General features: G+C 41.7%; 1 protein-coding gene and 1 long non-coding RNA gene across 2 annotated transcripts in view; one reads left to right on the top strand and one right to left on the bottom strand.

The window, feature by feature from the left end:
• Positions 1 to 27,917, bottom strand: part of LOC307160677 — a 574,771-nt gene that overhangs the window by 39,411 nt on the left and 507,443 nt on the right. The gene's annotated exons all lie outside the window — the stretch shown is intronic.
• On the top strand, positions 14,967 to 19,122 carry LOC307160662 (extracellular calcium-sensing receptor-like; the record flags this gene model as incomplete). Its single annotated transcript, XM_079874855.1, has 5 exons — positions 14,967 to 15,260; positions 15,540 to 16,325; positions 16,486 to 16,707; positions 16,944 to 17,067; positions 18,209 to 19,122. The coding sequence occupies 5 exons, from the start codon at positions 14,967 to 14,969 to the stop codon at positions 19,120 to 19,122; spliced, it is 2,340 nt and encodes a 779-aa protein (XP_079730981.1).

Raw genomic sequence — 27,917 nt, 5'->3', positions numbered from 1 at the left:
CACGGTCAACTGGACCAAGAGCTCATTACTGCCCAGTCAGTCAGCCTCTTTTCTGGGTTTAGAACTGGACTCTGTGGCAATGACGGCCCGGCTGTCGACACAGTGCGCGCGCCGTGTTCAATGCCTGGCCGCGTCTTTCCAGATGGGCAGCGCCGCACCTCTAAAAACATTTCAGAGGATGCTGGGTTGTATGGCATCAGCTGCAGCAGTGCTTCAGCTGGGTCTACTGCGTATGTGCCCGCTACAGCGCTGGTTGAACGCTCGAGTGCCTCACCGAGCCTGGGCGTCCGGCGGCATACGAATCAGAGTGACTCAGAGCTGCGTTTCAGCACTGAGACCCTGGTTAGCGGCCGACTGGTACCAGCGGGGAGTGACAATGGGAGCCGTCTCGCACCGAAAAGTTATCTCGACGGACGCCTCCAATTCAGGTTGGGGCGCTCTTTTCGAGGGAAAACTGGTCTTTGGCCTGTTGTCAGGCCGGGGAGAAATGCCTCCATATAAACTGTTTGGAGATGATAGCGGTCGAGAACGCACTCAAGCGCTTCCTCCCACATATACGGGGCCACCATGTGCTAGTCCGCTCGGACAACATGTCTGTGGTGTCCTACGTGAACCGCCAGGGTGGTGTTAGATCCAGGAATCTCTTCAGACTGACAGAACGCCTTCTCGTGTGGGCTCATCACTTGTTGCGCTCGCTGAGAGCTGCGCACGTGCCGGGCCACATGAATGTCGGCCCAGACAGACTGTCCAGAGACAATATTCCCCCGGGAGAATGGTCCCTGCACCCCCAGACAGTCCAGCTACTGTGGCGCCTTTTCGGCAAAGCGGAAGTCGACCTTTTTGCGACAGACGACAACGCTCACTGCCCGAGATTCCTCTCGAAGAGCGAGGACGCGCTGGCCCAAACCTGGCCCAGCCGCCCGCTGTATGCTTTCCCTCCGATCTCGCTGTTACCACAGGTAATCAAGAGGATCAGGGAAACGCGGCACTCAGTGCTCCTCATAGCCCCGCGATGGGAGAACCAGATTTGGTACCAAGAGCTAGTGAGGCTGTCGCACTCAGCCCCATGGCCGATCCCGGTGAGGAGAGATCTTCTCTCTCAAGCCGGTGGATCAATTTGGCATCCCCATCCAGAGCGCTGGTCTCTGCATGCGTGGATAATCAACGGATACCCGCTGATCTGCCAGAAGGGGTCGTGAACACGATCACGTAGTCTAGAGCTCCTTCTACGAGAAGACTCTACGCGTCTAAATGGTCAGTGTTCTCCAAATGGTGCGCTACTAAGAGCCTGGATCCACGCACGTGTGGGGTTTCGTGGGTGCTCTCCTTCCTGCAAGAGCTGTTGGACAAGGGCAGGTCCCCTTCCACGCTCAAAGTGTATGTCGCGGCTATTGCAGCGTTCGCGGAGACGACGAGCAGCCGTGCGATAGGAAGGAACAAGCTTATCATCCGCTTCCTTAGAGGAGCCAGGAGGATGAACCCCCCGCGGCCACCTTCGGTTCCTATGTGGGATCTTTCTAAAGGCCCTGAAAGCTTTTCCCTTTGAGCCGTTAGAATCCGTGGATCTGAAATACCTCTCGCTCAAAACCGTTTTTCTGATAGCTCTGTCATCAGTAAAATGTGTGGGGGATCTGCACGCACTATCCGTTAGCCCCACATGTCTCGAGTTTGGATCAAATGACTCCAAAGTCATCCTCAAACCGAGACACGGTTACGTCCCCAAGGCGATTGGCACTCCCTTTAGGGCGCAGATCATCTCCCTATCGGCTCTGCCAGCATCCGATAGCGAGCACAGTGATAACCTCCTATGCCCCGTCAGGGCGCTGAGAGCTTACATCACACGCTCCGCCGCCTTCAGGCGTTCTGAGCAGCTCTTTGTTTCGTTTGGTGGGCGCACTAAAGGTCTCGCTGCCTCGAAACATAGCCTGTCCAGATGGATAGTGGACGCTATTGCAGCAGCTTATGCGTCCAAACACCTGCAGTACCCTATGGGCATTAGAGCCCACTCCACTAGAGGCATGGCCTCATCGTGGGCTTGGTCCAGCGGGATTTTGATTCACGACATTTTTTTATGGCGGCAGGCTGGGCCTCCCCCTCTACATTCGTGAGATTTTATAACCTGGAAGTTCCCGCCTTGCAGGCTAAACTGTTATCAGTATGAGTGATACGTACATTCTGCCCATTTGTTCATGTGCAGACTACTCTCATGTACTGCTAGCTCTTCTGATGAGCTGCAATAAGAGGTGAGATTCTCTATACACAGACCGGCGGAGCCGCTCTGTATTTTCTCCGCTATGCGCCTGTGCACTTGTGCTGGCTCGCGTTGCTGGCCACCTATTCTCCACACAGCTGCGCTAAGGGTTGATACTCTCTATACATAGACCGGCGGAGCCGCTCTTTATTCTCCCTATGATGTGCTTATGTACTGTTCTGGCCGGCGCTACTGGCCGCCTTTCCCCACACGTTATACATAGACCGGCAGAGCCGCTCTGTATTCCTATGAAGTGCTTATTACATGTGCTGGCCCGCGTTGCTGGCCGCCTGTTCCCGCATGTTGTGTTCCCCGGGCTCCCCTGGGACTCATGCAGTAGATGCTCGGCGCGCACGGCGTTGACAAGGGGTTCCCGTAGCATAAGCAACTTACGCAATACGAGAGAACCTCTCGTAAGAGAACGTACTCGGTTACCTAACGTAACCTCGGTTCTCTCTAGAAGAGGGAACGAGTATTGCGCCAATATCAGCCAATGAGCACGTTTATACAGCCTGCTATGGTCTGCTGGCTGCCGCACTGCGTTGACAATAAATACAAAATTAAGGATAATTTTTGGCTTCAGATCTCGAGAAAAGACAACTTTACCCGTAGCGTAAGCAACTTACGCAATACTCATTCCCTCTTCTAGAGAGAACCGAGGTTACGTCAATCCTCCATAGCTTCATCAATGTTTCAGGAGCTTTGGGGTCTGACGTAGCCATAGTGTTCTACTTGAATAAAACCACAAGTATCTCGTGTCGTGTTTGCGCTCCTTTTTAAACAGCTCATGTGACTGTGACGCTGTGGGAGGGGGATTCCCATGAGTGATGTCATTTTTAGGGACGCCCTTAAATCGAGATTGACCTCTCAGCTTTGAGAGGGGTGTGTTAGGGGGTGTGGTCTGTTCGGGCCACTGCACCGTCTTTCACTGGTCATTTCCAACTTGGACTCTGAACTCACCGGTCGCTTTTTCTATTTGTGAGCTGAAAAGGGGCTGTGGGGTTTTCCCACGGTGACACCTGTTGTGGGTGGGTTAGGGGTGGAGCTTGCGTGTGTCTCTCTGCAACCTTCACAGACTGTCATTCCTACCAGACCTCTGAAGTGTGTGGACGTTCTTTTACACTGCTCCAGCACAAGGAAACACTTATATATCTTTTAAACTCTGAGTCCTTTAATGAATGGCATGTAAAACGTAAGGCTTTTTAACAATGTTTGTGTTTTATGTAAAAGTTTTACAAATACTGTCTGAAAGTTAAATGCTTACAAATCAACATTTTTTAAAAAAATGATCTTTTCTTTAAATTATTGATTTTTTAACATCTTGAAATAACACTAACTCTTTTTTAAATAACTCTTTTAGAGAAAAATGCAATTTTAACATATTTCATTGATGTTTTAATGTTTTAAAGTGATGAATGTCTTCTTTAATAAAAAAACACTGATCTCATCTCTGACTATGTCTTTATTGTACATTTCTTAAAAAAGTTTATATCGTTTAGAACTTCTGTGCATTTACATTTACATTTACATTTACAATATTATTGTTACTTGTTCATCATTGTGTCAGTGTTTTATTCGCTGACTTTAGCTAGCTTCCTTGCATGAAGAACAACATAGTAACAAAATGCGTTTGTCCATTTAGGGCTACTGTAGAAACATGTCAGTGCATTTCAATGTAAGGGGACCCGTGATGTATGTACTGTATATAGAAATGGCTCATTCTAAAGTAATAAAAATATAACGTTTCATTAAGTAATGTCTTTATACACCACTGAAAACATGTATATGATGTATATGATATTGCATTTCTCTCAACAGATCCTCCCAAATATTACACAATGCACCTTTGAATTAAGTGGGACAGTACTTGTGTGTGTCAACCATTTTTGAGAAATAAACCTGCTTTGGGTCATGGCTTAAAGACCTTGGAAAAATGTGGGTCCCATGGCCAAACCAGTTGAGAACCAACTAAACAAAAATAGTGAATAATAGTGAAATAGTGAAAATAGTGATAGAGGTATATGTATTTCATCAAGATTAAGTCCCTTGCACCTGCACATTTTTAATTTGAAGTAATTATTCTTCTTAATTACACATCCTGTTTTATTAAGTTATAAATATTAAACCTGCTTCGGGTCGTGGCTTAATGACAATGGAAAAATGTGGGTCCCATGGCCAAACCAGTTGAGAACCAACTAAAAAAAAAATAGTGAATAATAGTGAAATAGTGAAAATAGTGATAGAGGTATATGTATTTCATCAAGATTAAGTCCCTCGCACCGGCACATTTTTTATTTTTTTATTTTAAGTAATTATTCCTCTTAATTTCACATCCTGATTTATTAAGTTATGAAATTCCAAGTTCTCCAGGGCAGACAATTGTTTTGTTTAAGTAACATACCTAAATTTGATAATCTCAGTCCGTTTGGAACACTCATGTCAAGCACTTTTATTTTATCTGCACATTTAAAAATTGCTATCTGAAGAAGCTTTTTTCAACAGCTTTGTCTTAAAATGCTGTTGGCTCTCACGTGTCTCATAACTGATTGCTGTCAGGACTGGAGTTTTGGCTCTCCTTTTTTTGCTCTAGTCTTTTTTTTATTCCATCCATGCTCATTATCTCTCAACTATCTATCCTCTCCTCTTGATTCCTCCGCTTTATATTATATTCCCTTTTCGCTGTTTCAATGCTAGTGTGTTTCGTGCCTCTCACATTCACATGTTAGTATTGTCTAATTTGCTGGTCTGGTTTTTGTTTTGCTTTCATATCTGTCCTCTGTTCAGTTAATGCTGTGGTTCCCGATTTCACCAGAACACACTTGGATCTGGTCGCTGAATGAACTGCCTCTCTGGCTTGACCCTTGTCTATCTGACCCCTCTTTGGATCTGCCACCCAATCCCCAGAACCAATCCCTGTTACCGCCATGTTCTGTTTGGATTGGTTTTCCATGTTTTTGTTTACATGATTTCTCATTCCTTGTTTGGTACCATAGTTCAAGTCTACTTTGTTGCTGATGGTTCTGCCCAGCCTCAAGTCTCCTTCATTGCTGATAATCCCACCCAGCCTCCAAAACTATAAACAGGTGGATAACATAATCAGGAAACAAATAAGAACATACTTAGAAAGCAAGTAGACAAAGTAAACCGGAAATAAACAAAGTAAACGTCTCGGGTTACGACTGTAACCCTTGTTACCTGAAAACAGAGAACGAGACACTGCATCCTGAGATGCTTTTGGGAAACACCTCAGTGTGATTGGTATCTGAAGCAACTGTCAAATCACAGCAATCGTATTGGCCAGCGACAGCCTATGACATCATACTAGTGCGGAGTAGCTAGGAACTCACCGTGCCTTAAAATTAGTCCATATGAGGTGCATAGACAAAAAAATCCAATAACAGAGGCACTTCAAATGAGTCCGCACACTCCAAAAATGACGAAGGACGTCAAAAGCAAGATCATTCTAGTGCGACCATGAAGTATATAAGGGGCGCCCAGAGAACATGTCATCCACTTATTATTTGAAGGGACTGTGCTGGCAGCCAGGAGGCATGGCAACGAGATGCAGTGTCTCGTTCCCTGTTCTCAGGGAACAAGGGTTACAGTCGTAACCCGAGACGTTCCCTTTCGAAAGGGAACTTGCACTGCATTCTGAGACGCTTTTGGGGAACGAAATACAAACGGCGCCATGCTGAGGGGATGCTAAAAATGCATGCTAAAAAATGTCTGAGACTAAGCACAATAACAGCATTTTCAACAGAAATGCCAAAAACCACTTACCCCCTTCACACTAGGCTGTGAGTAACAGTACTCACTACGGCCACTGCCCGAGCTATCATGCCTCAAAGAGGAAATACCTTCATAAGTCACAGAAGGATTTGCCTGGAGCTCAATAGAGCATTGACTTCAGTCTTTTTAAGAAAGACTCTCTAAATGAGAGGAAGCCGACTCACTCAGGCAGTGGCCATAGGGAGTACTAAGTACTCAGAAAAGGGGAGGCCTTACCAAAAAACTTCAAAGGCCGCTCAAGGGCTTGGAACCAACATCTTCACTGGGAAGGGGTTCCTTTAAGGGAATTTGGTCGGGAGGCCTTAAAGGAACGCTGGCCATTCGCTTTTATGGGGACAACTTGTCAACCCCCATAGCCACCAGGGAGGCTGTCCCGGTCTGACCTGAGACCCAGTCTAGCTAAAAACCTGTCTGTTTCCTAAAACAGAGCCTCTTACTATTACTTGCCTCATGAGCGGTAGCCAGATGAAAGAAATTGCAAGAAGGCAGTAACCAGCTCACACCGGACAAATAGATGGGCATCCTGGGGAGCAGGACTCAGTATAACGCTTTTCAGACCCTTACAATCGAGGGGAATTACTCTGCTCAACCCTGGACCTACAGAACGCTATCTTTTTCAAAGCACTGTGAAGGCTGGGTACTCTTCATAGGGTTCCTAATGAGAGAAGTACCTCTAGCTCTATCAGGAGCTGATCTACCAAGGGGGTTCATATGAATCTCTCGACCTTCAGATCAAACTCAGGGAGTGAGGTTCTTCCAAGGGATGACCCTCTCGAACAAGGGAGTACCTAACAGCCTAATAAACACTGATCTACCAGGGAGGTCTCATGAGAGTCCTTCAACCTTCTGACCAGACTCAGGGAGCGGAGTACTCTACAGAAAGACCCTCTTAAATGAGGGGAGCACAACCTAAGCTCAACCGAGTAGAGCATCGACCAAGCTCTAAAGCAATAACAGGGAGGCTCCTGAGGAGACTGCAACTTTATGTAACTCTAGGGAGCTAGGATACTGAATTAGCTGGAAGTGCTAAAAAATCTAGCTCGACCCGGAGGATTGCCTTCAAGTTGGCCTGTTACTTGGTAACAAATCTAGAACTCTAGGGCTAGTACCAGGGAGGCTATTGCAACATGATATCAAAAACTAAGGCCTGCAACATGATATCAGTCTGCACCATTCTAGGGAGCCAGGACATTCTTTAGCTAGACTGCTAAGTGGAGGGCCCACTACTTGGTAGCAAATCGATTTCTAGCAGAGATAGCCACCAGAGGAATGCTAGGCTTGGGAAACTCATTCACATTGCTTAGCACTTTTTACCCTTTAAGTGAGAGGACAAGAAAGTTTTAAGTTTACTTGCTCCAAGACAGGTTGCTGTCTGAGTTAAGCTCTGGAGGAGGGGAGGCCTCAACAGGATGAAATTCCATGGAAGAGGCCTAAAACACTCAACCCTTATGACTTGATGGTCAAAAATCAAGGAGCTTTCACAGGAGAGCCTGCTCTAAAAGGCCACAAGTTAGATAATGCTACTAACCAGAGCTCTAGAGAACGAAGGCTTCTGCATAGTGCTTGTCAATCTCTAAGCGAGAGCAAGCCTAACAATGCCCAGGTGACAATCATCGGGGAGGCCTTTTTTGAAGAAAGAGCCTGCAACACCTGACTATTTGTCTGTGCCAAATATCACTAGGGAACTGTAGCTCAGCATTTCGCTTTTACTCTAGTATCAAGAGGAGTCCAGCTCAACCTAGGCAGTCTGAGGAGGTCTCCAACTGAGGAGGTCTGCAACTTGCATTATTAGCCGATTGCAGAAGGCGGGCCCCAGCCGGGTGACTCTCACAGTGAGAGGAGGCATACCAGTTACACACCTGCGTGCATATATATTCAAACGCACAGATAGACTAAACACGAAATACGCATGTGCACGCCGTCAGCGTTTTCACAGGTTTGCGTTTTTGAAGTTTGCGCAGAGATAACCTTATTTCAAAAAATGTCAAGGCTTGCACCTTGGAACCTATTTCAAGTTTTGCGTTCTCGAGCCACCAGGCACTGTTGTTGTGCGAATAAGCAGGTCGGAGCGCGTTACGGGTTTTCTCTTACTGTGCGTTCACACCGGACGCGAATAGCGCGTCAAATTCGCGCCTGCCGCGTCTAGTTATACGCTTGACCACTTCGTGTTAATTCGCGCGTCAAGAGCGAAATTGACGCGCGTAAATTTCGCTTCAAACTTTGGTTTTTACGCGCGTCAATTTCGCTCTTGACGCACGAATTAACACAAAGTGGTCAAGCGTATAACTAGACGCGGCAGGCGCGAATTTGACGCCTTTGTCAGAGGCGAAATCCGGAGGCGAAAGTTTCGAAACCCGTTGGCGGCCATCTTTTTTAGATGTTTATCGAGCATTAGCATTAGCATTAATCGAGAGAGTCACCGCTTGTATATGCTCTGGAGAGCAGAAACAGCTGCGTAGGGGACATCGTCGCTGTACTCGGGTCCACCAGACCCTCCGGAGGGTTTCAGGAGTTTCACAATTTGCTCCAGGAGCTAGGTTTGGTGGACCTAACGGTGAGGACGCTGACGAGGACAGCGTAGGCCGTATAAGGCCTCGGCCTCGAGTGGTCGCTGCCTGACGAGCCCGCGCTATACAGCCCGGCGCGAGGTTCACCCTCGCCCGCACCCACCTAATCTGTAATTTATTTTTGTTTTGATAATAAATGGAGCCAGCCTCCAAAAGTGAAACCTGTCCTGTGATTTTTGTTTTTTGTTTTTATACACTAAATTTTGTTTGTTGTCTTTAAATTAGATTAATAATGTTTCATATAATCTAGAATAGATATGGAATAAATAGCATTCAATACAAAATGAGTATCTCTCATATATTGAAATCGAGTTTTTATGTGAAAGATTTGCTTTGTTGTGCATTTTAGTCATATTACAAAATAATTTATTGAGGCCAAACATAAAATAACATTATAAACTGTCACTTCTCCACGTGACAGCAGCAAGCAGGCTCCTGATTGGTTAACGCGTCTTTGCATTGACTTAACATTGAAATCACTCGCGCCTGACGCGCTATTCGCGTCCGGTGTGAACGCACCATTAGAACGGTGTCGTGGTACCCTAAGTTAATAACTAATGATCTTTGCAACGGAAGTGAATCAATCAAAACTAACTTTAGCTGGACAATAACTTTATTCTAGAGCTGCTGTAAAGCGAAAAAAATGTAATTTCCTATTATTGCTGTAAAGCTGCTTTGAAACTATCTATATTGTTAAAAGTGCTATATAAATGAAGGTGACTTGACTTGACCAGGATCACTAGCTGCCAGTCTTGGGCTGGAGAGGCTCTCCTTGAGAAGTAGCCTACTCTGAGCTACTGCAGACTAGGAGGCAGAGATGCTATAGCAAAAACCGCCTCTGTCTAAGAGACGCATTCCTAAAGTATTAAGCCTAGGCCGGATATCGGGGTGGCCCAAAAATTGAGGGCCAAACACATACGCATTCATAACCTTCCTGGAGTTCAGTGGAGCAGTAGCTTCAACATTATGACTCTCTTAAGTGAGAGGAAGCCAACTTCACTCACCACAGGGAAATTATCAAGGTGGCCTTACCACAGGCCTCCACTTGAAAACATCATCTACCTGGAACTCAGTGGAGTGGTGGCTTCAACATGCTGACTCTTTAACCCTCTGGGGACCAAAAACGCGCCGGCGCGTTTTGCTCGTTTTTTTTTTTTAGCAATGAAAAATAAACACAAAATGCTCTGTTAATTTTGATCTTTAATTTTCGTGTTATACATCAATCGATCCTGTTCAGTTTCTATTTTTTTTCTGTATACTCACAATAAAAATAAAGTGTTTTGCTTTTTGACAAATAAAGAAACTTTAACATGATGCGATTTCTGCCTTCTCTCTGTCAGTAAACTCCCATTTGAAACGCGTTCGAAAATGATCTATAACTCCGCGAAAATTCAGTCAAACAGGCAAACAGACCCACGGGCATAAAGCTTGAGATCGCATCTTTTAAATGAAGTCATTTATATAAAAAACAAATATTATCAGCTTCTGTAATCTGTATAAAAAGAGAGCGATTCCAGTCGAGCTCATTACGAGCTCATTGACTTTAATTCGTTCACGCCTACTCACGGAGCGCGCTATTCACAAGATAATGTGCTAAGCCATCTATGCAAAACAGGTAAACGCCCCCAAGCAAATGCATTAAACGCTTCAAGTTTCATCATTTCGTCACCTGCGCATTGGGAAGATGACACGGTACACCGGTGCGGAAGCCCTTCAGTTCGTCCTGGATACTAGCGACGAAGAGTCCAGATTTTCATCAGAAGAGGAGCGCGACTACTCTGATGACGACCGTTTGTATTTTGAAGAGCGACTTGATGCAGCCGCGATCTAATGAAAGTGCATATCTATACCATGAATTTAATATCTCGTACCATTTCAACGTCAAAAATGTTTTGTTTTGTTTTTTTGTGTACATATGCTACACCCCTTGGTTAGGAAATTTGTATTTGTATGTGTAGCCTAAATGATATGTTTAGATCATTATGTATGAAAGATAGAATTTAGAAATTATTTTAGAAAGTAGGCCTAGTAGGTGTTTAGATTATATTTTGACTATATAAATGCTGCCTCATTATCATTAACAATGCATGCTCGCAAATATCAGTTGTAAATGTGTGTAAATGTGCTGAAATGTGTAAATATACCCAGTTAATGAAGTGCACAAATGTGTTAGGCTAATGTTTGCGATGTGCCTCTCCGGTAATGGCCCATTGACACGCATATAGGCTTATTGCACGCGTCTAAAATTATTTACATCAGTTATTCATTATAGACTAATGCTACTATAGTTATATTTATGTAATAATATTCTTCAACTTTTTTAAAAGGAATGTAGCTTCATCACTACCTCCGCCTGCAACTCGGAGTGCGCTTAGCAACACAGTCAGAAATCAGAAAGAGTAAGTACATATTTACCCACTATTTTACAGATGTTAGTTCAATTTTGTTTATACTTAGTGTTAATAATATGAGCCTGTATGACTTTATTATTTATTTTTGGAGATTGGTTGATGTTACATATGTTTTGTAACTTTTTTTAAAAGGAATGTAGCTTGTTCACTCTCGCCTTCCACTGCAACGAGGACAGGCAGCAACAAAAATCAAAAAGAGTAAGTACATATTTACCTACTATTTTACAGATGTTAGTTACATTTTGTTTATATACTTAGTGATGATACAAATGTAGCCTATATGTGCCTGTGTGGCTTTGCAACAAATGTGTTGTTATGCATGCACAATATAACAATTATTGATTGGTAATGTTAATATAAAAGAGCTTATATTGTGTTGCTTTATCAGCATTGCTAAATGTCCATCAGTTATGCATGGGCTGGAATAGTACTCTGTAAAATATATGATAAAAATAGTTTTCAACTTTTTTTAAAAGGAATATAGCTTGTTCACTCTCGCCTTCCACTGCAACTCGCAGGACACGGACTCATTTACTGTGAGATACCTGCCTTTACTTTTGTTTTTACAAAATTACAATAAAACAGATTGAAAAACAAAACATTAGAATCTCCTCATTCTTTGTTCAGGCTGCCTCACCTGATGGCCCATTAGCACTTCTAGGAGCGTCTATGTCACACCCCTGGTCTGAATCTCATTAATATTGATGACCCATTACCACTCCCACGCATAAACCTCTTCTGACAAAAAAACTGTTTTACAATGTTTAAATCAATGTAGTGTTTTATGTTTTATAATTAGGCAGGATGATTTTCACATACTTTTGAAGCTAGAACTCAAAGGGACAACATCAATTAGTCAAAAGTCTTGTGGACACATATTTAATGTGTTTTGTTTTCTTAAATCAGCAACTTTCATTTTATTTTTTTCCAATAACCACGCATAAACATTATTCTCTTAAAAATACAAACATCCACATACACGTTGCTCGCATATTATGGTAGCCCTGTTTGTGCTATATAGAGTGAATTTACACCTTTGCCATTAACATGTTTATAAATAACTGAAAAAAGCACAAATATCAAGGCATGTCAGAACATCTCAAGGACCCCAAAAACAGCTTGGTCCCCAGAGGGTTAAATGAGAGGAAGCCAACACACTCACCCAGGGTGATTGTCAAAACGGCATACAGAGGACCGCGCTTGAAGTCATGATCTATCTGGAGCTTGTGGGAGCGGAGGCTTTAGCATAGTGCCCTTTACTCTCTCAGCAAGAGAAAACTCCTTCACTCAACCTAGGGTGGTTTAACAAGGAGGCCTCTCTGAGGGCCATACGCTTGAAATCGTGATATTGCCTGGAACTCAGTGGAGTGGTGGCTTATTTTCCAGAATAACTTTCTAAACAAGAGGAAGCCAACTCACTCAAACAGAATGATTATTAAGGCAGCCCCCACTTTTAGAGGGCCGAACGCTTGCCATATCAATTATCTGGAGCTCAAATGAGCGACAGCCTTAGGAAGATGACTCTCTAATTGAGAGGAGGCCAAGTCACTCACTACAGGTGATGTGTTTCATTCTAATACTACCCACCATAAAAAAAAAAAAAACCCTGTAATACCCTTACAGTCTGAAAGGATGCACTCACTACCAAGCCCGGCACCGGTCCTTCAGACGGGTTCCAAACGATGGAACACACTCATCATTGACCCAGCCTCAGGACTGATGTTATGAGTGCCTGTGGAGGAAGAAGGGCACAAAGGGAAAAAAGAAAGAAGAGGAGAGGGTGGATGTGCAGATCCTCAGAGGAAAGGACCACTTCACTGGCACTGGGAGCGCCTGTGATGGATCACTTCCCTCAAATCCTGCTTCTTTTTTCTCTGGTCGCGCCTTCTCCGCAACCTATTTCACGGAGGAGGAGGAAGGATTCCACAGTGGAACCTATTCCACTGGTTGCCTGGGCGCAGAGTCAGACCTGCGCGGTATGCATGATTTAAATGCATGATTTTCCAGCCACGGATTCCACGGAGGTGCTGAAATGTTCGGACAGCGAGACCAGGCCCTTCAAGCCCTTCTCTTTCTCCATAATGTCCGCCAGGTTCACCCACAGGTGTCTCTCAGTTGCCACCATCTCCACCATTGATCTACCAACTGCGGCGGCGGTCTGCTTGGTGGCGCGGAAAGCCAGGTCAGTGGTGCGGCGCAGCTCGGATACCGCATCAGAGGTAAGACCCTGACCTTGATCTAAGTCTTTCAGCAGGTCAGCCTGGTAAGCTTAAAGCACTGCCATGGTGTGCAGTGAAGCGCTAGCCTGTCCTGCTGCCCCGTATGCCCTGCTGTTCAACCACTATGTGTTCTTAAGCGGCTTTGTAGGCAGGGCCGGAGCTTTTAGAGTACACGTAAATCACCACGTATCCGTGCTCATGCACCCCCTCGACATTTGCATAGTTTGCATGCCTATGTCGGTGGATGTGGGCTCGATACAGGTTCTTCCATGCCTTCTCAAGCTCAGTGTGGAGGTCGGGAAGGAATGGAAGGCTCACAGGAGCTGGAGGGTTATGGCCGGAAATAAACTGTTCGTCTAACCTGCCACGAGTAGTCTCTTCCCTAGCGCACTCCCATGACAGTTTGAGCCTGTCTGAAGCACGCTCCATAACCCCCAACAGCTCATCATACTTGGGGCAGGATGGCCACGAGGGCTCAGATGACTCGTCTTCTTCGCCCTCAACAGCCATTTCCTGCTCTACCTGGCATGGTGCCAGTAGTAGCACTGTCTGCTGAACCAGAGAATGCATTAGATGCTGCATCCTCGTCCAGCAGAGCGCTCTTGTCAGTGGCTGAAGTACGTGAGAAAATTACTCCTCTCTCAAACTCTTCAGCCAGCTCTATTTGTGATCCCCACGACCTGAATCTTCTCTCCTCCTCAGCGTGAGAGGGACCCTAGCTGCCGGGCACAGATGCTTGTCCCTCTTCCCTCGAGAAGATAGACAAACAAAAGCGGAGCGTCCTTACAAGGAGACGCTCGCAGTTCACGCAAACAGCTCCCTCAAGAACTGAGAGTGTACGTGCTCATCGGCCAGACAGTGAACACGCAAGTCATGTGTGTCTCTATGGCTATAGTAATTATTATTATTTATGGCTGCATGTATAGCAGAATTCATCATAGTTGTATCACTGAAACATAAAAACGTGGCAAATTGCTTGCAAAATAAGTAGTAAAGGAGATTAAAATCAATTCAAATTAAAAGTTTAAGAGATTAAAAGTTTTTCATTAACCTAATTTCTCTTGAGGCTGCCGGGGGTGGGATTGCCTTAAAGAAGGTCCTGGTTTGTGTGTTTTGATTCACTTGAGACACATTGTTTCATTATGATTTACTGATATGAAATATTAACCACACCCTCTAATGTTTTTCATTACAGAGTTGTACAACATACAACAGTATGTTGGCTGGTGAGTATATAAAACAAGACTTAACTCCCACCTCACATTTGGAGTGGTTGTTTGCCAAGCAGGAGAAATGCATATTAATATTTTATTGACAGTGACAACACTGTGTATTACCAGACTTGTTCCTGCTGTGTGGGGGGTTAATTTAGGCACATGCATCCTCCAAGGTGACCCTCAGCCCCCTGCTCTCTTCAAGGACGGAGACTTCATCATTGGAGGGGCTTTCACCATTCATTACTATCTAAGGACAGAGAAGCACACATATACTAGACGGCCACAACCACTGGAGTGCAGTGGCAGGTTAGAATTTAATATAAAAAGTAATACATTTTTTAACAGAGCAGCCTTGAGTGGGTTGTTATTTTGCAAAATGTATGTTCATAACTGTCTTTTTGCTTAAGTTAATCAGAATCAGACCATCAAAACGTTCACATCCTTATTTTTAAAAATGTTAATTAGTATAATTTAAAAAAATAATTAGTTTTTTTTGTGTGTACTTCAACAGCATGGACTTCAGAGAGCTGCGCTTTGCTCGTGCCTTGCAGTTCGCTATCCAAGAGATAAACAACAGCTCTGATCTCTTACCGGGCATCACATTAGGGTACCATATATATGACTCTTGTGGCTCTGTGCCAATGGCAATCAAAGTATCATTTCAGCTTGCCAACGGACTAGATCTCATATTTAACAACACTGATTCCTGTGCAAAATCAGCTGCAGTTATTGCACTAGTTGGAGAATCTGGTTCCACACCATCTATAAGCATGTCAAGGCTTTTCGGTCCTTTTGGAATTCCACAGGTGTTTGCTCAGTAAAACTATATTTTAGTCTTCTAACAGATTTCCAAAATAAATACAAATGTGGCGCTGTGCCAGAAACTCAAAAATCATTGTATTTTTGCCATAACACAGGTGAAAAAACTTTTAAAACATTTGTTAAAATGACCATCTGTCAACATTTTTCATAAGACATATAATGAATGTATTATTGTAATAGGATCAAAAAGGTTTACTTAAAGTCCTTATATGTTCGGAAACATTTTATTTGAAATGTTTTCTTCCCCTCTTGGTGCACTATAGGTGAGTCATTACGCAACATGCGCGTGTCTCAGTGACAAGCGGCAGTATCCTATTTTCTTCAGGACCATCCCCAGCGATCACCATCAAGCAGCCGCACTGGCACGGATGGTCAAGCACTTCGGATGGACGTGGATTGGGGCTGTGCGCAGTGATTCAGACTACGGGAACAATGGCATGGCATCATTTCTGAAGGCTGCGGAGGAGGAGGGAATCTGTGTGGAATATTCTGAGGCCTACTACAGGACCCAGCCACGCAGTAAACTGAAAAGAGTCGCTGATGTCATTCGCAGATCAACGGCTCGTGTAATAGTTGCCTTCTTGGCCGCAGGTGACATGAGATTTCTCTTAGAAGAGCTGAGTCAGCAGCCTCCTCCTCCAATGCAGTGGATTGGCAGTGAGGCGTGGGTTACAGACCCAGAAATGCTGCGGTTTAATTTGTGTATCGGTGCTGTAGGCTTTGGAATCCCGCGGTCTGTTATCCCGGGATTTCGTAACTTTTTACTTCACCTGTCTCCAGAGCAGGCGCTGAAATTTCCCCTGCTGACAGAATTCTGGGAAAGCTCATTTAGCTGTAGTCTAAAACAGCAGACAGGTTCTTCTACTGGTATGCCAGCATGTGATGGCACAGAGGACCTGCGCGCATTACAGAACCCGTACACAGACACGTCCCAGTTGAGGATCACTAACATGGTGTACAAAGCCACATATGCTATAGCACATGCTATCCATGGCATTGTCTGTAATGGAAAGTATTGTGACAAAAACATCAAATTTGAGCCCCGACAGGTACGTTTGCTTATCGTGGAATTATTTTTTATTTTTTTTAACAATACGTTGACTAACGAGAATTTAAAAATTCTCATTAAAATACAGCATTATTTATTTACTTTTTGTGTAGAACTACTGTATACTGATTATTAGCAAATAATTTTAGTCTATCATGCAGGTTTTTGATCAGCTCAAACGAGTGAACTTTACAAAAAATAATTATTCTGTTTCATTCGATACCAATGGAGACCCCATGGCCACCTATGAACTTGTGAATTGGCAGCTTCAGGGAGACAGTTCAGTTGATTTTGTTACAGTGGGTCAATATGATGCATCCCAGCCTAAAAGCCAAGAATTCAGTCTGAACAGAGCTATCTTTTGGTATGATGGCAGTGAAAAGGTATAAGATGTGTTAATAAAATGTGATTACTTACGAGTGTTGTGAAATACCCATGTTTTTGTATTTTTTTGAAGACATGACATTTTCTTCTAACAATATAAAAGGACAGTGTCATACATTTATGTCCTACACTTCTATTAAAACAATTAATAAAAAAATTGTAAAGTGTATTATTCATAAAAATAAAAATAAAATAAAAAGTCATTTCTGACTCTGATGCTGTTTGTCACCTGCAGGTGCCTGTGTCTGTGTGCAGTGAGAGGTGTACTCCAGGTTCTAGGAAGGCTGTGCATAAAGGAAGACCTGTCTGCTGTTATGACTGCATTAACTGTGCAAAAGGAGAAATCAGTAATGAGACAGGTAATATGTTTAGACACATTCTTCTGGATAAATCACAGATGGTTCTGAGCCAGAGACATAAAAGACAGTTTATCATAAAGAAAAGAAAAATCTAGTTAAAAACTCATGCACAAAGTTCTTACAAATCTTGGGTAAGATGGGGTAAGAATAAGATGCATTTTATTTTTACTGTTGACCATAAACGGCACAAAATCTCAACTTTTGATGAATGGCTACTCTATTTTTAATTTTGTCACTTTATGTAAATATCAACATTAGTAAGATTAAGTCATTCATAAAAGGTTTGAGGTTAATTTATCTAATTTTGAAATAGTGACATTAATGACAATGTCAAAATAGTGACATTGTATTATTGTTGAACATCAACATTTTTTGTTTTTCGGTTTGGTAATTGGGAATTTGTGGACAGATAAATGTTTTTGAATTACTGAAAAAATAAAATTAGACTCATGGAGTAAGACTGCCAGTGTTTTGTACAGTATTACCTTATTGAGGATTAGTGAATGTTTGCACCTTTTGTAATAGTACCTTCAATTGTCCTTAGTGTGAAAAGATGGATCTCAAAATTAAATATGCAAAAGATGCTGGAAAACCAAAGAGTATGCAGGACCTGCAGGATTTTTTTTTTTTTTTTTTTTTTTTTAAGAACAGTGGGCAGTTTAACTGTTCAGGATAAACAAGGCTCATGAACAACTATCACAAAACATAAAAACAGTCATTGATCATCCAGGTAGTAACACAGAGTGTTAATAATCAAGGCATTAAAACAGTCATTGATCATCCAGGTAGTAAACTTTTGAACTGGTTAATTTGTATAAATACAGTCATTTTGTTATGTGGACTATATGTAAACATCTGTTTTGTTAAAATAATTATTTAGGGCAGTACTAAATAAAAACATGATACCATATTTATTTCTTTATTGTTTATTAACATTTTTCAAAGTGTATGTAAACTTATAATATAAGTTGTAGGTAATAATATGTAGGTAAACGTTATTGGCAGCATTTTAATGTAGGACAAAAATGAGCACCATATCATAGATCCTGCTTTTTCCATTGAGTTGATTTTTCCTGTTTGTCTCCATTTTCTTACTGTGGTTCATGAATGACTATTAAGCACTGATTTCTTCATCTTCCAGATTCTTTAGATTGTCACAAATGTCTACCTGAGGACTGGCCCAATAATGAGAAGGACAAGTGTCTTCCTAAACCAGTGGAGTTTCTCTCCTGGGATGAGATCCTTGGGATTATCCTGGCTGCTTTCTCTATTGTGGGCTCTTTAGTGGCTCTGAGCATGGCTTTAGTGTTATACAAAAACAGGGCCTCTCCGATAGTAAAAGCCAACAACTCAGAACTGAGCTTTCTGCTGCTCTTCTCACTGACTCTGTGTTTCCTCTGTTCACTTACCTTCATTGGTCGGCCCACTGAATGGTCCTGTATGTTGCGTCATACAGCATTTGGCATCACTTTTGTCCTCTGTATCTCTTGTGTTCTGGGGAAAACAGTAGTGGTGTTAATGGCTTTCAGGGATACACGTCCTGGAAGTGATGTTATGAAATGGTTTGGGCCTCATCAACAGAGACTCAGTGTTTTTGGTTTCACTCTTGTACAGGTACTGATATGTGTGCTTTGGTTAACAATATCTCCACCATTTCCTTACAATAACATGCAACACTACAAAGAAAAGATCATTCTAGAATGCAGTTTAGGATCATCTGTTGGTTTCTGGACTGTACTGGGTTATATTGGCCTCCTAGCTTTCCTTTGCTTTATTTTAGCTTTTCTGGCCCGAAAGCTCCCTGATAACTTCAATGAGGCTAAATTAATCACATTCAGCATGCTCATATTCTGTGCTGTTTGGATCACATTTGTTCCAGCTTATGTCAGCTCTCCAGGGAAATTTACTGTAGCTGTGGAGATATTTGCCATTCTAGCTTCAAGCTTTGGTCTGATTCTCTGTATTTTTGCTCCTAAGTGTTTCATTATTATATTTAGGCCAGAGCAGAATACTAAAAAACACCTAATGGGCAAAGTACCATCAAAAGCCCTCTGAGTCACACGATCACTGCAGTGGTGCATACAAACACTCGCAAATGACATATTCTGTGATTCTAACACATCAGTTGTTATACTTCTTTTTTTCTTAATGGTTGTGCTTGTAACAGTTATGTAAAAAAAAAAAAAAAAAACCTTGTTTAGGCTTGGTTTGTAGGGAACTCCAAACCTGTGCACATATATTCAAACGCACATAACTATAGAACCAATTCTTAATGCGCATGTGAACGCCATCAGTGCTTCTCACAGGTTCGCGTTTAAAGTCTGTGTAGAGAGAATGGTGTCGTCTTAGCGGCCCCTAATTTAATAACAAATGATCGTTGCGACGGAAGCGAATCAATGAACAATAACTTTAGCTGGATTAAAGAATCACTATAAAGCCAAAACAATCTCTGTTAAATTATACGTTTATCTCTGTAAAGTTGCTTTGAAACAATCTACATTGTTAAAAGCGACTTGACTTGACTTGACTTATATTTATATTTGCATCTGATTAACCCTTTAAACCCGAAGTGTCCCGCCGGTGGAAAAAAAATTCAAATTACTAAGCAACCAATGAATGGAACAACACAAAATACTCCCAACAAGTGCTGAGTTATCACTCTAAAACGAAATGTACCCCCCGCTGGCGCCACCTAGCTGCGAAATAAATAATCATAATATTTTTCAAAAATATTACATTGATCAACATTTACATTTACATTTACATTTTAATCAACTTAAAATAGGTGTCATTTGAAAGCTTAAGAGTCTGAAATTTACAATGAATGTAGCCAATTTGATAAACTCCTAAGTAGTGCTGAGTTATTTGCTCATAAATAGAAAAATAAAATTCATAATTTATAAACTACTTTTTTGTACTACATTCAGCAATATGTCAAATACATCATACAGCTCAGATAGTCCTGTGTCATATGTCATTTGAAAGGTCTCAATGAGTAGAGAATACAGCAAGCATAATTGTTTCAGGCTTTTTACTAAACTTGAGCGAGGTTTTTGTAAAAGAAGCCCTTCAAGAGACCCATGTGTAAACCATATATGGATGCTGAATTTTAGACACATTTCCGCTCGTAACTTCAGGAAACATGCTCCGATTGTGGAAAATGACACATCATTATTTACAGCAGATGCTTACAATTAAGATGAGTCCGAACTCAACATAATCCATTACTCAGAACTAAAGATATTCCTCATGGAGTTCTAACACAAAAAAATCCACAGACTCACGTAGCCAAGCAAGGTAGCTTAGACTTGGCCTTTTTACTCGTATCTTCATAAAAAATACATTGATCATGAAAAATGGCACAACGTTATTTACAGCAGGAGCTCACGATTAAAAAGAGCCCAAACTCAATATATTCCATCAATCAGATCTAAAGATATTCCTCATGGCGTTCTAACTTTTCAGTCTCTCCCATTCACTTTCAATGGCCCATTGAAACAATGGCCCTCAATGGCCGAGTGGAACACCACAAGTGTAACTCTGTGCCATTTTGTCCAAAATAAAAGTTAACAAGATGTTTTTTTAACAAGATGGAAAAATATATAATGAAATCATAAGTATGTCAATTTATATTTTTTGTAAATTCTCTTTACAATTCTGTTTGCACATGCCAACTTTAATACTTAATTTTATAAAATAAAAGGCAAAGGTTTTTGGTAACACTTTCTATTAAGCCTGTATTTATAATGCATTATAATACATGCATAATGCCTTATAAACAACCTTATAATATGTTGTATCATCTGATAAATAATCACAACACTTACAATACATTATAATACTTACATATTTATCGTTATAACATTTAAAAGTAATGCATTATAACACAAAATGAATCTGTATTTATAATGCATCATAAGGGCATTCTTAATGCATTATAATGCACGCATAATGCCCTATAAACAACCTTATACACAACACACACAATGCAAGATTTAAAGTGTGCATGGAAGATATACACAATGGCTATATAGCGCCACCGTGGCAACAGGACAGCTAAACTTTTGAAAGAGCACCTCAAGGTCATTGTGTCATATCCTCCAGCTGGAGTACCCATGAGCTTCTTCAGAGGGCACTCCGTTTGTCTCTGTGTTAATATTAAGGACTATTCCCCATAATCCTTTGACTGGACTCATTATGGCTTCATTCAGTACACCTGTGTATTGTTACCTTGATAGCTCTTGTTAGCTCACTGCCAGCGGCTGCTCTTCCTGTAATGGCCGAGGCCATTTTGTGTGTTTGGGCCGCACACACGCTCTCAGCTCATGAGTCTGCTCCAGAGCCCGCTCTAGCCCATGAATCCACTCCAGAACATGCTCAGGCCCCAGAGCTCCCTGCCTGTCCTGTCTCGACAACGGAGTTTGCCCTTGAGTTCCCTTTCTGCCCTGATGCGACCACGGCGGTCGTCAATGAACTTCCTGATTGCCCTGTTATTGCCACAGAGGCCATTATTGAACTCCCAGAGTCTCGTCCGAGAAGACCATGATAAAAGACACTGTTCACCTTGTCATAGACAGTATTCCTGGATGTCCTGCCTGCCCTGTTATGGTCACAGAGGCTATAAATAAACCCTCTGTTGGTTTTGACATGACCCCTGAGGCCAACCCTAACCTCTCTGTGCTCTGTGTTCCAGTTTCTCCTGATCAGCAGCGGTGGTCTCCAGTTCCTCCAGATATGCCCTGGGGATGTTCTGTCACAGTGTCTGGTTTATGTATCCCGGGTGTCCACTAGAGGTCTCTTCCCCATACTGTCACCATTACTTCATGAATTGCATTTCCCACAATCCTTGTCTGGACTCATCACTGATCATTGCACTCAGCTGTTCCCTATCACTTTGTTAGTATCTGTGTATATATACCCTGTCTGTTTAGTGTTTGTCACGGAGTCCTTGTTATTCGTCACACCACTTTGGAGGTCTGTTTTCTTGCCTGTTCTTGTTTTGTTTCTCATTTATGGATTGCTTATATGGTTTTTGACCCCTGCCTGGACTGGTTTTATGATTTACGGATTACCCATTAACCCTCTGGAGTCTGAGCTGTTTTCTGGGCCCTGGAGGTGTTCTGACATGCTCTGAGATTTGTGCTTTTTTCAGTTATTTATAAACATGTTAATGGCAAAGATGTAAATTCACTCTATATAGCACAAACAGGGCTACCAAAATATCTGATCAACATGCATGTATATGTTTGAATTTTTAAGAGAATAATGTTTATGCGTGGTTATTGGAAAAAATAAAAATGAAAGTTGCAGAAATGAGACCTCAAAACACATACTAAATATGTGTAAATAAGACTTTTGACTAATGAATTTTGTAGCTTCGAGTTCTGGCTTCAAAATTATGTGAAAATCATCCTGCTTTATCATTCTCGTAAAACAGTACATTGATTTGAACTTTCTAAAACAGTTTTTTTGTCAGAAGAGGTTTATGCATGGGAGGGGTGGCCCATCAATATTAATGGCCCAATGGCCATCAATATTAATGAGATTCAGACCAGGGGTGTGACATACACTCTTCCAGTGGCTAATGGGCCATCAAGTGCCTGAACAAAGAAGAGGAGATTCAAAGGTTTTGTTTTTCAATCTGTTTTATTGTAATTCCTCTATGTGGAGGAACTAAATGTTCTAAATTTGCTCTAAGCAAATTAAATGTGAGCAAAATAAATTAATCAGTCTGCTATAAACAAAGCAATTGTGAGCGATAAACAAAAGTAAAGGCAGGTATCTCACAGTAAATTCCTGTGCCCCGTTTATATGCGGGCTACAAGTAAATCAAGTGCTTGGACATGTTCATTGTCACATCTGTAAAAAACAAAACAAAACACACTGTGAGCATACTGATAACACAATCAAAGACACTGAATTATTATCATTATCGATCACTAATGGCCATGGATAAAAAAAGACAACAGTTTTTGTAATATCACACAAGAATATGTAGGCTACTTTTATATTATGATGATGTAAACAATTATATTTCATCTGTAAATATTACGTCTGTGGACTTACTCGGGAAGATTCTCCATCACACTGAGAACTGAACTGCGTGCCCCTCTACGGGGTGCTGGAGAAGGAGAGCAAGCTGCAGTCATAACCCCTAAAAAACAACAACAACAAAAAAAAAATTTAGCATACATTATCCAAAGCAAACTGATGGGCAATTAATTGTTATGGACGCACAATCTATGTATATATCTGTTGATGGACCATAGGACAGAGAAATATCACCGCGTCACCGCGAGTATCGGTTGATGAGCCATTTAGACCGCACGCAGTGACGCACGCAATGAACGGATCGTTCGCGAACGACACATCACTACATTTCAAACATTTACACCTGTATTCACAAACATCTGTGCATAAGGCAGTACTGAAGCATGATAAGCAGTGTCATAGTCTAACCATAAACCACACACACACACACACACACACACATATATATATGTCTAGTATTTAGACAGTAGGCCTAGGCTATCACATATTTTACCGGAGGCTGAAATATATTTAGACTAAATCACATTACACTTAAGCAGATATTCACAAATAAAGTAACATGATAATCAGTGTTATAAGCTAATCAAAACTGAGTGAAATATATTTAATATACAAATATGTTTAGAGAGTAATAGCCTATCACATTGAAAAAGTTTACACTTGAGCATATACACGAATGTTAAGGGATATTGTTATGCAATCTTTCATGTAAGATGCCAAAAGCTAGCCAACACTAAGCAGATATAGTCTGAATTATCAGAAAAATAATTATATAACAGTAAAACTTACTCCGAAATGGTGTCCTCTGCGGGATCAATTCGCTCTTCAAAATGCTGCCGTTCGTCGATCGTCCGAGTCTTCATCTTCCTCTGAGGAAAAGGTGCATTCTTCCTCGCTGTCCAGAATCATCTGAAGGGCGGAGAAGCCGGAGAAGCGTGCCATACTCAAAACGCGATGAACTATCAGTAAGTCTAATGAAGAAACTGTGTTTTTATGGCATTGATCGGGGGCGGGTGCGATGCATACTAGATCAGGTAAACTATTTACATGTGAATAGCGCCGGTGGGCGGGGCGGCCTCAGCTCATTTAGAGATAATGAAGGGAGACGGAAAAAAGGTACCTCTCATTGCTTTTAAACGGATTACATGAGTTGAAAACATTTGTTTTTTATATAAATTACTTTATTTAAAAGAAGAGATTTCAAGCTTCATAAAGACATATATCACGTGCCTGTGTGAGAAGTATTCGCTGAGTTATGATTCATTTTCGGACGCGTTTCAGAATGGACTACACGGACAGAGAGAAGGCAGAACTCGCTTCGTGTTTATTTTTCTTTATTTGGCGAAAAGCACAACACTTTGTTTTTATTGTGAGTATACACAAAAATAATACACATTTAACAGAATCGATTGATGTATGAAACTCCTATGGAAAATCAAATTCAACAGAGTATTTATGAGTTTCTTTTACACTGATAAAAAAAAAGCGAGCTGGTATCGCCGGCGATACCGCCGACCTCAGGGGGTTAAACTGCGATCTACCCCTGTTTCCTGTGTGTGGTATCGTGACATGTTCAGCTCCAGCGTGGTGGTCTTCGGCCCCGCCAGCTCAATCTTCCTGGTCACCAGCTCCTTCCACTCCGCCGTGGGGGTCTTCAGTCCCATCTGCTCTACTGTGGTGGTTTTCTACTCCACCGTGGTGGCCTTCTGCTCTGCCCTGGGCACCTGCCCGGCCTGCTCCGCCCTGGCCATCTGCACCACCATTTCCGCTCTTGACACCTTCCCTGCCTACTCCGCCCTTGCCACTTGCTCTGCTGGCTCCAACCTGGCTACCCAATCCGCCTCAGTCTCCAGTACTGCTTCCTCTCCATGGACCTGGCCCTCTATCCCTCCCCCTGTTCCACCTTCGCTCCACTTCCCTCCTGGATTTTATTTGTCTGTTGTTGGAGCGTCTGGTAGCCGTTCCTTAAGTGTCCTCCAGAGGGCACTCCTTTTGTCTGTGTTAATATTAAGAACTACATTCCCCACAATCCTTTGCTGGGACACATTATGGCTCCATTCAGTACACCTGTGTATTGTTACCTTGTTTTCTCTGGCTTATTTAAGCAGTGTCTTCTCATGCATTCTTTGTGTAGCCTTGCTAGTATGTTGCCACTGTGTGTCTGAGCTCCTGTATTCTTGTCCTGGATCCTGTGTTCTTGACTTCTGCCTGGTTGTTTATATTTGACCCTGTTAGGATTATCTTGATTTCAGCATGTTTGTGATTGATTGTAGCCTGCTTTTGACTATTCTTTGGACTACCCTTAATAAAGACTGCACTTGGATCTTCAGCCAAGTCTCAGAGCAGTTATCGTAACAAATTGAATGGGAATACTGGCTTGCCAGGAACTACCCGTCACACATTCTTGGTCGCCTCATACATATACGCATTACCAGTGTTGGGTGTAATGCGTTACTGTAATTAAAATACTTATCCACTGAAAAGGTAAAGTAAAGGATTACTGTTAATTTTTAGGTAATTTAATTACAGTTACTTATAATGTACTTGCTTTACATACTGTAAATTAGTTCAACAGTTATACATAAATCAATATTGAATTTAAAATCTAAATTTATTGCCTAAAGGTAAAAGTGAACGCTGCCTCTTTAAAATCGTTAGCTGTAGTGCAGTTGCGTGTGACGAGTTCGCCAGTTGGTTACGTTGTCTGAAGTGGAAGATGTTGTCTGAAGTGGAAGATGTCGGCAGAAGCGAGTGGCTGTTTTACCAAATGGAAATATTCCAATTACTTCACTTTTTTGACACAGGTAGACAAGAACATTACGGTACAATGTAAGCTATGTTCTGGGGAGAAAAAACTATCGGCCGCTGTCAGTAGCACAAGTAATCCTACCTGACAAGGCAGCATCGACGAACACTTTTGAGTGATCCATGTTCATCGACAGATAACGCTACGGCAACCCCTGTTAAGCAGCCAAAACTTGATTTTATACCGGCGGTGCAGAAAGTGTCTGAAGATGAGCTTAAAAAAATGATTGCAGGCTAAAGGTTACAGTGAATTAGAAATTAGTTAATTTTGTTGAAACACATGACTACATAGGCTACATTATGTATGAAATATAATATGGTACTCGTTGCTTTGAAACCAAGTTTCATGTTTACTAAAATGTTTAAGTATTATAGTATGTTTTAATAAATCTAAAATGCTTTAAAAGGATAAACTATTCCATGTTTGACTCATATTTAATTTTTAAAAGAGTTTCATTTCTATCCAGTCAAGGTTTATAGGGATTTTAAGAAGTAATTTGTTTAATTACTTGTTGAGTACTTAAATTACTTTTCAGACAGAGTAATTAGAAAAGTATTTTAAATACAATATTGATGATGTAATTAGTAATTAGTAACTTACCCAACACTGCACATTACATACAACTTACATGAATGTGGTTAACCAGACTGTAAAAGTATATATTTGTGCATGCAGCTCATACTATACCTGTTTATATTGTATATTTAAATGTATATTTACATATCATTTCCAGGACAAGAGCAAAAATAACCAATAAGCTGGACATAAATAAAAACAACAGTTAATAACTGCACATACACTTGTGTTATAAAACTTCTAAATATCGATTGAAAATGTTTGTTAAAAGTTTATTTTAGTATATATAAATATATACAAAATATACCCCCCATATATAGCCCATATTACTACATAGGTTTTAGATTTGGTAAAACCTTGTCATTTTACAGTTTATATTAATAAAACATGACTTTGATTTTTCCACTGTTCCACATTGTACTTTTCCACACAACTTTTTACCTTAAAAGGGACTATGTGTAGCTTTTTAGGTATTTTATTATCTAAAATCAATATTTTTATTCATAAATATGCCCTCAATGGTGTACAAATACCTATGCCAATGATCAGACTAATCCTCGTAAACGAAGAATTTATTATCTTTATATACATGGGATGGGTAGGTCCACGGAGGCTTCCATGTAGTTCCGCCATCTTGAAAAACTATACTAGCAGAGAGGGACAAAAAGTACTAGGCCAACGCGTTTCCACAACGCGTTTTCGTTCAGAGCCAGCGTCACGTGACTGAAGCCAGCAGAAGTGAAGGAGCAGAGAGAGGCGCTTGTTACTGCCGCGGCAAGTTTAAAAGGCTGCACTGCACGGTTATTTATACACCGTTCATTCATACATACATATGAGTCACAGGATAAGAAGATAAGAAGGGGGAAAGGGAGAAAGAACAACGGAATTTATATGAAATAGTGACTGAAACGCGACCCATTAAGACAAATGATTTCGGCTATACTTGCATGTAAAATTAGAGAAGCAACATAATATCTGTGTTTAACTGAATTAAAACGCTGCTCCTCTCTGCCATGCGAGACGCAGAGCGAGCGAGAGAAAGAGAGAGAAAAGCCCCTTTCACACAGAGATTCCGGAAAATACACGGATAAAGTGACCCGGGATTTGACCCAGGTTCGTTTGATTTTGGTTCATTCACACTGCCAGTGATTTTCCGGAATCAGAGAGCGCGTTCACACACAACCCGTGTATGTCCCGGAAAGACACGTGACATCGATGTGACTTGTAATGTCTCAGCAGCGTCTTCAGTTTGCTTATGAGCTGCGATTTCTCTCTCGAGAAACCACGCTTGTGCATTTATTTCTCTGATTCGATCATAAACTTGCGCATTACGTACCGCTTCACAGCTGGCGAACGATCCCGCGCTTCAGCGTCATCACTGCGACACGGCATTATTACGGCTTTTGTTCACACAACA

The sequence above is a fragment of the Squalius cephalus genome, assembly GCF_949319135.1.
Source record: "Squalius cephalus genome assembly, chromosome: 6".
In the NCBI taxonomy this organism is placed as follows: Eukaryota; Metazoa; Chordata; class Actinopteri; order Cypriniformes; family Leuciscidae; genus Squalius; species Squalius cephalus.
Note: the sequence above shows the minus strand (reverse complement) of the source record. Positions and strands in the feature narration are given on the sequence as shown.